Consider the following 12,935-nt stretch of genomic DNA (forward strand, 5'->3'; position numbering starts at 1 on the left):
AAAATGTATCTATATAAAAAGAAAAGGACAAATGAAGCAAAGAAACACCATTTTTCTGCAACTTTTCAGTTTTCCTTGGGTAGAAATTAAATTAAATATTTTTAAATTCATATTTAAAAATTATGAATACTTGAGTACACCAAAATGAAAAAATTGCAACATGTAACTCAGCCACTGGGTTTTTTTTATACTTGTTAATCATGACAATAGGAATTTTTCTAATTTGCCTTCAAAGCATAGGGTTTAAAATAAAATAGTCTACTAACAAAAATACTCAAATAAAATACTCATATACACTAAAGTCATGTGTGCCACACAAAGGCAAGCTTTATTACTGGAAAGACAAAGGGAGAAGTCATTTTAAAAATAACATTTTGAAATAAAACTGTGAAACACAAAACAAAATAGTTACCTCAAATAATGAATCCAAATAAATAGTACTAAGCAATTTTACATCAAGCACATCTTTGTCAATCCACAACAAGAACAAATATTTAATCTCGTGACATTCTTTTAAATGTCTTACAAAGATTACAAAACAGGATATGTACAACTGAAGAACTAGAGGACATGCTTGAAGTGTATTTGTTCCCAACATTGTGCAATGGCAGCATAATGACTGAATGTCCATCTCCATCTGGGACGCCCACATTACCCAGAACTTAAACAAGTAAATCGGCAGCTATGATGTCTGACCAGCCATGTGACATGTATACATGCTGTTTATACTCCCTAGCACCCAAAATTCATCTTCCGTTTCTTTATTTACGCGGTCACTAGACAAAGCAAAAAAGAATTTGGTGTGTGATCACAGTGGCAGAACTTGTAAACAGCCACAGCGGCTGCTCGCATCTTCTCTTCCGCCACTGATGATTGAACAAAATGAGAAAAATATTGACTTCAAGTATACACAAACAAAGCAAAAACAATTATTTGAACACCAGTTCAAAAATGGAAAAATATCTTTCATTAAACAGGACCAGCCTGTTCAGTTTTATTCCAAAAGTCAGCTTCCGTTTCCAGTTTGACCTCGCAGATTCACAAACATCAAAGCCCTTATCAGGTCAGCTGATCCATATTTTTAAAAGGTCCAGTCTGAATTTCCTTCCAGTCCATCTGCTCCTCATGCATTAACCTCCCTTTATGCTCATGAACAGAACACTAATACTCCTATTTGGTTGAAAAGGAGAAGAAAAAAACAAAAACGTGTTGCACTCCAATGGTCATATTTTCATCTAATTACTTTAACAAAATCTGAACAGAGTCACAATATATTGGCTTGTTTTTACAGCAGTGCTGATGTATATCCACATAAATATACGAATGTCCACAAAGCAGTAGCATGAATTTATAATAGCCTTTTTTGTTTTAATTATTGCCACTGTACACACTTTGCATTATAAGCACTTGAACCATAATTATTGCTTTGTGGTGGAAAGCAGACTTCAAGATTAGCACTTTGCACAAGAAAACATGTTTTTTTTCCATTGATAATCAAGTTTAGAAACACATTGGACGATATTATCCACAAATATTTCAGCTGCTAGTGCTGCAAATGAGCATGGAGGCAATGAAACGGGAGAATCTGCTGCTCGATGACAGAATGCTACATAAGATGCATGACAAACTAAACCCAAGCTGGTCTGATCTTAAACATCTCAAACCAGGTGACTTAACCTTCTTGCATACATTTTGGTTTCAGAAATCCTCAACATAGTGCTACGGCATCTCTGGAGGTCACTTTCAGGAATGAAAGCTTATTCATCATGCCAAATTCGATCCGACTGAGCCCTCGCAGAACTATCGCAGGGATCCCTTTGCAAATTCATGGTTGTCTACACTAGAAAGCAGCAGGAGACATTAAGATACAGATAATCACTGTAATATGTACCCCAGTCACACCCATCCCATCTCTCAGATAGCTATTGCCTCTAAAAATAGAAGCGTGTATATATCAGACAGTGTTCTAGTAGAGGAAAGAAGGGAAAATTGACTTTGGTAGCATCATAAATTGTCTTTTTACAAATATTTTTGGCCCGGTTTCCTCTATTCCTCCATCTTGGCGTTCAGATATGGGCGGCTCCCACTTAAAAAAAAACAAAAAAACATCACATTTCGCTTCCTACACTGCAGCCAATTCAACAATGCCAAATGGGCCGCCTTCTCCTCTACATGACCCAGGGCTTGCGCACAGCTCCACAGCGGCCCCAGTTTCACAATTTTAGTGCATACTGTAGGTATTTATTTTGAGACTTACACTAGAGATCCTGTATATATCGAATAGCTTACATTGAACATTGGAACCTTTTTTATACATCTGATTCCTATTTACTAAGTTGAATCATTCCGAGCTTCAACTGGCACAACGACAGCAAATCTCTTGGTAACAAGGAGTGAATAGATGACGGCTGATGATCGAATCTCGTTTGAAAAGCAAGATACAGTACTGAAAATACATACGCACTGTTGAAGAGCTCAGGACAAGGAGGACAGCGGGGTGTCCACTTGTTCTGAAAGGTGTTTCTTTGGGGGGTGAGGAAGGATTCCACACGACAATGATGTGGCAATCGGAACCCACCCCCCTTCCCCAGACCAAAGCGCAGGGAATGGTGTAGCTTTTGTTATGGGGGGGGTGAAGTTCTTCACTCACATTACCGAACAACTCTTAGCCTTCTCCTTTTTGAAGGTGGAGGAGAGGAGCTCGGACTTGCTGGGCAGGTGCAGCAGGCGTTTGGACAGCCGGCGGGTCGGGCTGGGTTTGGCGAGCGGCTGTAGCTTGTTGATGCAAGCCAGTGCAGCTGTGCGGAACACGCTGTGGATGCTCTTCTCAGAGGTGAAGGCTGAACACTCCAGATAAGCCTCAGCGCCCAGCTGTTTGGCCATGGCAGAGCCCTGTGATGGGAGATGGATGCACAAACTCAGTTCGCTATAGTTTCTCAGTCAGTGTTTTTAAAAGATGCAGTTCATAAATTCAAAAGTTTGTTCATGTCGTCAGTTGTGTACATAGGTAGTTAAATATTAAGTCAGCGTCCTAAAATATAAAGGACATGTAACCAGTTATCAAGAGAAACATTTTATTAATATGTATAAATATTGAGCATAACAATAACAGAATTGTATTAAATTGTCACTGTAGCATAGCAAATTATTTAAATGTTATCTAGAAACAAATGTGTATCTTTTTTAATAATAAACTATTTGTATGATAAGATTTCAAAATATAAACACACAGTTCAAACGTTTGGGTTGGTAAGATTTGTATTATATTTTTGAATGAAATGCTCTTATGCACTCCAAAACTGGATTTATTTGATCAAACATGCAGTAAAAACAGTAATATTGTAAAATATTACTACAATTTAAAATAACTGTTTCTATTTTAATATGTAATTTATTCCTGTGATGGCAAAGTTTAATTTTTAGCATTCATGACTCCAGACTTGCTGAAGAAACATTTCTTATTATCAATCCTGAAAACAGCTGTGCTGTTTAATATTTTTGTGGAAACTGTGATAATTGTTTCAGAATTCTCAGGTGAGCATCAAAGGAAATGCATCCTTGCTGAATAAAAGTATTCATTTCTTTATACTTACCCCAAATGTTTGAGTTTTACAGAGAATATTGCCTTAAAGTAAGCAAGATCAATGCGACAGGGCTAAGAAATAACTTGCGGCTGTACCTGCTCATGAGTGATGGGTGTTTGTTTCTGATTGGACAGCTCCATCAGCGTGCAGACGTCCGTCCGAAGGTCCGTCTTGCAACCAACAAGGAGAATACGAGTACTGGGGCAAAAGTCGAGGATCTCGGCCCTCCACTGCAAAGACAGAAATATGCAATTCTAAGATGAATCAATTCTTGCAAAACACAGAAAACATACTGTTCTGTATAACTAGGGTTTTGCATAACAGCGATTATCATAATCTTGGTTTTTGAGTGCCAAGCACTTCTGGCAAGTATAGTGTGATAAATATTGCAACCCAAAAATGAAGTATAGTAAGAAAACAAAAACAAATTAATCATTCATAAAGTCTAAATTAAACAGACTTACTATACTTGAGATACTTTGTTTGAATTCACATTACCACAAAACATAGGTTACCTGGCAAAACATATTACAGTGAAGAAAGCACAACATAATAACGAGCTCAGAGAATCAGGGTCAGTGCGGGGATTGAATATTAATAGGAATATCTAGTTACCTTCTTAAGTCCGCTGTCAAAGATATCTGGGCGACTGATGTCAAAACAAAGGAGCACTGCATCAGAGTCACTGTAGCAGAGGGGTCTCACATTATCATAGTATGGAGATCCTGAAACAAGAGAGAGATGCTACTGAATAGTACAATTCAGTGATGAGAGAAGAACGCTTTCTTACTTTGAAACATGCAAGAGTTACAATTCTTTTAAAAAACATGATAAAATGTTCTTTCCGTTGAGCCTCAAGTGTAGTTTGAGTGTCCTTGACATATTGTTAAAATAATAAAATGCCCAAGACAGATGAGAGAACAACAACCTGGTTTCACAACACATTTAACTTTCATATGACGCATTTCAGAATGGAGCTGTTGATTGGGCGGCTGTGTCTGTGCCTGTGTCGCCTTGTTTAAGTCAGCAGAAAACAAAATGTCATTTCAGAGGTGTTTAAATGTTACATTCTGATACAAAATTATGAAAGCAAGCATTTTTACAATAACATTCATTGATAAAATCTTCAAGTTTTCAAGAGTTTGGATAAATCAAAGCAACATTTAAAACCATTTCAAATGCTTTTAAAAATATGTATCATGACCCTGCATTCTGAATCACACAATAAATAAATAAAATTAATTAAATGACTAATAAAACTAAATCTTACACCATTTAAACTCTAGTTACAACTGTACACTTTACATTCTATCCATCCATCCATCAATCTATTATTGTAACAAGAGTTTGAATACTGTAAAATATTTAGAAGTTACCTAAATTTACTTTATAAACACGTTAGTCTAAATTTATATATTCGTATTTTAAAGATCAATCATTGCTTTTACTACTGAGTACTTGTGTATGAGTCTTTAAGCTAGAATTGAAGAGAAGCAGATATGATGAGTGTGAACGTGCTGTATAAATCTGCAGCAGAATCAGACAAAGGCCGGAGGCACAGCTCCCCTGGTCATCACTTCATTTCCAGTCGGCTCAGCATACATCCTGTTAAAGCCCTCTCCCTCTCACTGCTTGCCATATTGGCATTTTAAAGGAGAAGAAAATGACAACTGAGCTCTAAATCCTCATTGATCTATGTGTCTCGCTCTCTCCCTCGATTTCTTTTTTTCAGTAGATTATGCAACTGGAGCGATAGGGCTGGGGTAGGCACTTCCTCTCGCTCTTGCTCAGAATCCTTAAGTAAGCCACCCACCCCTCCTGTGCCCCCCCAACACATGCAATACCTCCAGTCCCCCTGTTTCCACAGCAACAGCCTTGGAGTCAACCATCTGCAGAGCTCCGTCTTCCTAAAGGCGTCCCTTAACTGCCTATCAATCATTTGATACAGAGCAGTGCCCACTGACTTGGCACTGAGGAGATGCTGGGGTGGTGTAAACAGCCTTATATACACCTCACAATTGCAGAATCTCCTTTTCTGGATTAATTTAGCCTCAGTTTCCTCCTGAACCTCACATGTTATGGTCTTTAGGTCTTTGCATGAGTCAGTGATACAAATGTTAGCACATGCACTGCAGAAGACTCAAAGTTAGTAATTGAAATGCCATTGAATAGAATGTCATTGAATGCCATTAGTAATAGTAAATGCCATTGAAAATGGAGATTACTACTCAATAAAATAAACATTTCAGTGTAGCCCAAGTGATTCCCAAACGAATCATGCTTATGAATTGAATCAGGTCTTTTTAGTAAATCTATCAAGCATGACCACTATAAGACCAGTTGATTCCTAAACAACTGACTTGATTCTTATTAGACCACCAAACTCATACAGCGCAAACTGTATAGTCAAACCGATTCCTGAACAAATGACTCTCATGAGCTGGTTCTTTGTAGTGAATCAAGTATATTATACACCTGTGTGTAGTTTAACTAATTCCCAAACAAACTGACTCTCATGAGCTGGATCTTTTTAGTGAATCAAACACAGTTTATCAGTTATGTACTATTTTTGAAAACATTTGAAAAAGAGTCTAAACACCCATTTTGCAAGAAGTGTTTTAAATGCATGCATTAATTAAATTCTCATCATTTGGCAATGCCATTACATTTCTTTTTCCAAATATTACTTTCTCACAAGCAGTAAATCGTTAATGGAACCAGAATGAAGTTCTTTACAATCCCTAAACAACATTAAGTAAAATCATGAGGCAATAGGTAAAATTTTATATTATGTTGATTTTAAGTGAATTAAATCTGTCAACATGATGCTTGAACAATTCTTTCAGTTAATCACTCACAAAGACTCATGAGTTGTCATTTTGAATCAGTCTGATGAATCCTTCATGGACTTATTTCATGTTGACTGCAATTAAATCTCATTCAGTGAAGGATTCATCAGACTCGCACAAACTGAAATTTTCAACAGATTCGTTGAAAGAATTACTCATAAGAGTCATGTTTTAAGTTTTAATTAACCTAACAAATTTGCCTTCATTTCATTATGGAGATCTCTAGTTGAAAGGACCACTGCAGACTACTAAGCACAGATCACTGCCTATTTTCTCTCTCCTACCAAGATGTCACGGACACACAAACCTGAGCGTGAGGCTGCATTCAATTGTTGCTGATCTTAATGCAGCGATCGATGTAGATGTACACCTAGGGACTAAGGAGCAATTTCAATTAAACTTGACAAAACGACACATCCCAGCAGTCAGAGACAAAGACCTCCACACGGTGAGCTAACCAAAACTCACTCAAACCAGAAATCTGAAAAAGGACACATTGAGGCTTACACTTTTGGCAGTGAGCATTATCTAACTTGAATCCCGTACCACCCGCAGTCTTGGATCACAGAAATGCTCTATTGAACAACCTGCACACAGTGAACAAACCACTGCTCAGCTCTCAACCCTGGGCCACATGTTCCCCGGCTGAACAAGAGAAGAATGTTATGCTGTCTGCGTATTAACAGACGGAGGGGTTGTGAAGCGTGAAAAAAAAAAAAAGAGCATGAGCAGAGTTGCTACAATCAGAATAAATGCTTTTTGTTGTGACGCCATGCCTGGAGCAAAACTAGCTTAGCTGAAAAGTGGGCCAACGTGTGCATGTGATTGATATGAGACGGCCTTTTCCTTGGGCGCAGGAAGAGTCTTGTGAAGAGAACAGATGGAGGTGGAGTGGGCTGCTTTTGTGCTCCGCACCGCATTCCATCTGCTGAACCCTTACACTCTTTTAAAAACTAATTTAGCTGTTGTACCAATGACTTCGAACTATGAATGTAACTGGCAAGTTGCATCAGACATATTCTGAAACATAATAAAATTGTAATAAATACATTTTGGTGGAAACATCACTTAAAAGGTGGTCTTTTTAATTTGGGAATGATTCATTTCAGTACTTAAAGGAGTTATGGTCACAGTTCTCATCTCTCATGACTAAGCCATCTCTGACAGTCTCAATGATACAGCGATAACAGATACCGTCAATTATTTTTGCTTAATGCCACATCTGCCATTTACTAGGGAAAGAAAATATCATTCAAGTGTGAATAAGATGGTATCATATAATGAAAATTATTTGCCACTGTTTCCTGCTTCTATACTCTCAATCTACAGTGACAGATCAAAATAAATCATTGTAATCAAGTGAGTGAGCTTGCGGTCTCTATTGAATATGATGAGATAAAAACTGTGTGCAAAATAGTGTCAGACAATACATCTTTTTACTGTGTTGTAGTTTGCTAAACTTAAAAAAAGTAAAGATCTAGTGTAGTAATAGTATAATTAAATAACAAACGATTATTTTAATGAATCACTCAAAAGACTAACAAGTTATCAGTTTGAATCATTTTGATGAATTCACTTAATGAACTATTCCGCAAATCATCACCATTCAAGTTTGACTCAAAATAAAGCATAAATTATTTTAAGTACTTTAAATAGTTACTGATTATGTGTAGTTAAACATATGTGCAACAAAATTACTTTTTTTTGTTATTTTAATGAAAAGATTAACTTTAATTTGAAAGTATAGTTCAATGTTTTAAAATATATGTTAAACATTAAAACATTTTTTGTATGTTAGGTGGGTAGATTTACAGAAATCTATATGAACTACTTTTAAGATTGTATCAAATTAGCAGTGTTAATAACTAAAATAAAACTATTACAATTATATTTGTTAACTGAAAATGCTTCAAATAAATGAAAAGCAAATATGAAATGAAAGACTTAAGTTTTAAATGTTAACTTGGCAACTAACTGAAGACAAAGATAAAAAAAAAAAAAAAAAAACACAAAATTCCTAAAATTTATACTAAAAATAAAATGAAATTTAAAAGCCAATTATCAATTATATTAATAAATATTATAACAGTACATAAATATTGCATAGTAGTTGACATTTCAAATGTGGCACGGAATGAAAAAGCTGACTAAGAGTAAAATTCAACGCAGTGGAATCTGTGGGAATTAATCAGCACTCTCAGACTCATGTAAATGCGAGCAGGGGGCTGAGAGAGGTCAACATTCACAAAGGAGCTAGAAGCAAATGAAAGCCCCTGTCCGTCTTCCCAGTAGAGATGATGAGAACAAAACCTCAAGCGTTCTCCATATCCCCCTCCCCCCTTTCCTTAAGATCCCAGAGATTCCATCACAGAACATGATGGGGGCCCAACAAAGAATCCCCCTCTCTCTCATTGCGAGGGGCTGGCCATGACCCCTCAGGGAATACCATCTCAAAGCTACGGTGGTGTTTCCTCATTGGTGCCTGTCATCAACTGCCAATGGCCACTGAAGAGCCCATTAATCTACTGGCTGTTTTAATGTGCTAATGGAGCACTATTTTTACGCACATGATCTTGTGTAGTCATCCCATACCGAAGCAGCAGAATTCATATTCGCAAGAAATGTACATCCATCAGTGTAACGGCAAATGCCACCTAATCCATTGCAAATACCTCAATGCAAATGAAATATAGCCTCCATATTAGAAATACAGACGGCCATCTTCTAAGAGCCTGCAGTAGGTCCAATTGGCTGTCGTGATTAAGTGTGAGGATAGATTTTCACCTGTAAATCCTTTCTGGGCCTCAAAGCATGCAGTTTGAAACCCAATGATGAGGTCAGCTCTGTCAATGAGGAAAAGACTAATAACATTGAGCAGCATCACAGAGCTGATATAAATAGCACACAGGGAAATTCTAGAATATAACCAACCAGCAGGTACAGAGTGCTATCTTACAGCCCATATCAAAACTGCCTCGCTCTAAAATTATTCCATCATTGTCATAACATCTCTTTTTCCATTCATTTGAATGTCATTTCTACTTGAGTTCAAACTAAATTTACTTGAGTAGTAATTTAATTCAAAGTGATTGAAAAAGTGCAATGAGCTAATTACCGTAGGTTATGACTTTGGCACCGTTTTGATTTTATGCACAAAACTAAAGCAGCAATTCAGATTTTTACTATGCACTGAATGTAATGGAACATCATTTAGCACTTCTGTATGAATATACGCACATTGAAAAGTTTGGGGCCAGGAATGTTTTTTAACAGAATTACTTTTCTGGAAGGTTGCATCAAATTGATCAAAATCAACAGCAAATACAGTTATGATGTTATAGAAGATTTCTATTTCAAATAAATGCTGTTCTTTTGAACTTTATATTCAAATAATATTGAAAAGAGTCCACAAAAGCAGCACAGTACTGTTTTTTACATTGAAAATAAAGAGAGTTTCTTGAGCAGAAAATCAGCATATTAGAATGATTTCTGAAGGATCATGCGACACTGAAGACTGCAGTAATGATGCTGAAAATTCAGCTTTGCCATCACAGGAATAAATGACATTTTAAACTATTAAAACAGAATACGATTGCTTTAAATTGTCATGAATAATTCACAATATTACAGTTTTTACTTTTATTTTTGATGAAATAAATGTGGCCTTGGTGAGCATAAGAGACTTTAAAAAAGTTTATACCTTACCAACCCCAAACATTTGATTAGTAATAACATACAAAAAAATATATATATATATTTTAAATGTATTAAAACACAAAACTCTTGATTTAAAAAAAAAAATCAGAAGCAGTATAGAAATAATTGTGCATTCACTTAATTCTACAGTATATTTCTCACTTTGTGAAGGAATACTTAAATATCACTTTAACGTTTCTTTGCCAAATTATCAATTTGTCACTATCACTAAACCCAATTATCACCCCATGGATACAGCAAAATCATTTTATATACTTTGACTTGGAATGTCTGTTTGACTTGATGGAAATACAGTTCAAAATCTACAGCCTCAGCCATGACTAACGGCTAAAAAATGGATAAAACTCTGGTTTGCCCTCTCATCCTCATAAAATCCGGGACTCATCCCCTTAAACCGTACTCTGCGTTTCAGCTGGCTTGTCACCAAGCAGACTAAATCAGATAAAAAAGCACGAGCAAAGGACTGAGGCGTATTAACAGCACATATTTCATTCAACAATCTGTACATGAAATCACAATCCTTGCTTGCTTTCTTACTCACCGTCTGCCAATCTCTACTGCACGTGTACAAACAGACAAACATATCACAGAAACCTAGTCCTATCACCCACACTTCACAGTCAGCGGACAGCCAGACGTTTCTGGGTGCTAATTATGCTGCTTCTGTTGGCGTGCGTTTAGCACACATCCAATGAGACATGAGATTATCATGTCTGTCATTTACTAGGGATTCAGAAATGAGCAGTGTGAAGCAGACAAACAGCACGTTGTAATCAGGTCAATAGGCTACAATAGGAAGCCGTGGGCAGATGTGAACTGCCTCAGTGACCACATACTCCCTCGTTAGTCTGCTGACTATGTATGGCAGCTGATAGACAGACAGACGTCTAGTCTCATGCCTGATGCATATTGCACAGAAAACTAGAAAACACTTTGTTGATTTGGCAAGCTTTAATCTGATTGGCTGACTTTACTCCTCAACTTCTGGTATTAAGGGCATAGAGAGTTTATCATCAGTTTATCATAATTTGCTTCCATCTTAAAATCATGTTAACAAGGTACTTGACAAGCACTTTTGAGAATGAAAATGACAGGATTTTCCAAAGTTTTACAATATTCAAGTTAGATATAATAATAATATAATGATAAAATCATCAGTATTACTTTTGAAACAGACAGAAGTTCTGATCACTGAATTTGGTCCAGTGGACACTGTTTTGAATTGGTGACACTGATTTTAAAAATCAAATCCATATGAAGTATGTAGACATTTGTTTTTATGTGTTGTTCCATTGCAAACATCTGTTGCAATTATTCAGCATTTACATCTTCCTGCACTGCTTCAGCATTTGCATAAATAATTATATCTGCATTCAAATTCAATATTCTAATCAGGTAGTTTAGTAATCAGCATGACTGGATTGTCCCAACACAGTTCAAAACAAGCCAGACTGTTGTCATGAACAGAATATAAAACAGCTACAATTTGTAACAACCATAAGAGCCGTGACAACAAATTGTCAAGACAATGACATATTTTTCAAGTCAAACACTGTGGTTTCCGATTTCTAGTGTATTCTCCAGACAATTTCAAATGCACTCAAAAGCAAAAATGCACGAATAATAATATATTTTAATGTAATGTTTTATATATAATACCAGAACTGATATATGTCTTCTCCGGTCTCTCCATTTCACATAACATTTCATTATGTTGATACTGCTTCATTACATTACATGTACCATCCAAGTTGCATAATGTGCACAAATAAAAATGTTACTGTCAATTTTGATCCATTTTAGTATTTAGCAACCGCATCATCCGTTTAGTCTTACCTGATGTGTCCCATAAACTCAATTCAACACGCTGGTCATCGAGCTCCAGACAGGCTGTGTAGTTCTCAAACACTGTGGGCACATACGTCTGTGGAGGAGATGCAACATATTAACACCGATCAACGCATGTGATGCTGCATGTATGAGATGCTTGGGGGAAAAACACTTTCAATGCTTACGTATCCTTCTTCATCACTACGAAAAATGATTTCATGTATAAATGATATGGACTAACTCACTTGGTAACCAAAGCATGTTACAATGAAACTAACATGTATGAGAGAAACAAGTTTGTTATTCGGCAAAACCACTGGGTCTAATGCTATAATTTTAGAATTCATTTAATAAATGGGCGTCTTTCAGAAATGCTGTAGGCTACTGACCTCTGGATAACAATCCTTTGCCAAAACCTGTAACATCGCAGTTTTCCCGCATTGAACATCCCCAACCAGCACCAGTTTACATCTGACCACCAGTGGCTGTGCGTTTCTTCTCTCTTTCATGATTTTGCGATATCCTATAACCGAACAAAATAAACCCAAAACAAACAAACAAAAAAACACCTAAAATAGACAAACACGAGGATGAGCGAGTGCACAACTGTTTCTGTACATACAACACCGCGAATTGCCCGCAGCCGAAGTGATTGAACGATGCACTGGGGGTTTATATATGCCGCACAACAGCCAATCAGCTTGCGCGATGCTCATGACGTCTCACATTCCTCTTGCCTCCGCTCAGTCCGGAAACGTAATATTTCCCCGACGACTCAGCCGTTTGGGAAACTTTTGTCTCATCCTTACCGAATAAAAATTCCACTAAAATGCTCATTTTATGCATGAGTTGTCCAAAATGTCCACACTAGGTTTGTTCTGTGATTACAAAAGACTATACATAGTATATAAATAGATTTATAGGCTATTATAAATCACATAGCCTGTGAGAATAA

At 36.7% G+C, this 12,935-nt stretch overlaps 1 protein-coding gene across 1 annotated transcript; it reads right to left on the bottom strand.

Annotated features, from left to right (window-relative positions):
* Positions 1 to 302: 302 nt before the first annotated feature.
* rnd1b (Rho family GTPase 1b) lies at positions 303 to 12,648 on the bottom strand. Its single transcript, XM_058763111.1, has 5 exons — positions 12,370 to 12,648; positions 11,987 to 12,074; positions 4,200 to 4,309; positions 3,680 to 3,814; positions 303 to 2,892 (listed from the first exon to the last, which is right to left on the bottom strand). The coding sequence occupies exons 1-5, from the start codon at positions 12,487 to 12,489 to the stop codon at positions 2,647 to 2,649; spliced, it is 699 nt and encodes a 232-aa protein (XP_058619094.1). The 5' UTR covers positions 12,490 to 12,648; the 3' UTR covers positions 303 to 2,646.
* Between the last annotated feature and the right edge of the window lie 287 nt (positions 12,649 to 12,935).

The sequence above is a fragment of the Onychostoma macrolepis genome, chromosome 23, assembly GCF_012432095.1.
Source record: "Onychostoma macrolepis isolate SWU-2019 chromosome 23, ASM1243209v1, whole genome shotgun sequence".
NCBI lineage: Eukaryota > Metazoa > Chordata > Actinopteri > Cypriniformes > Cyprinidae > Onychostoma > Onychostoma macrolepis.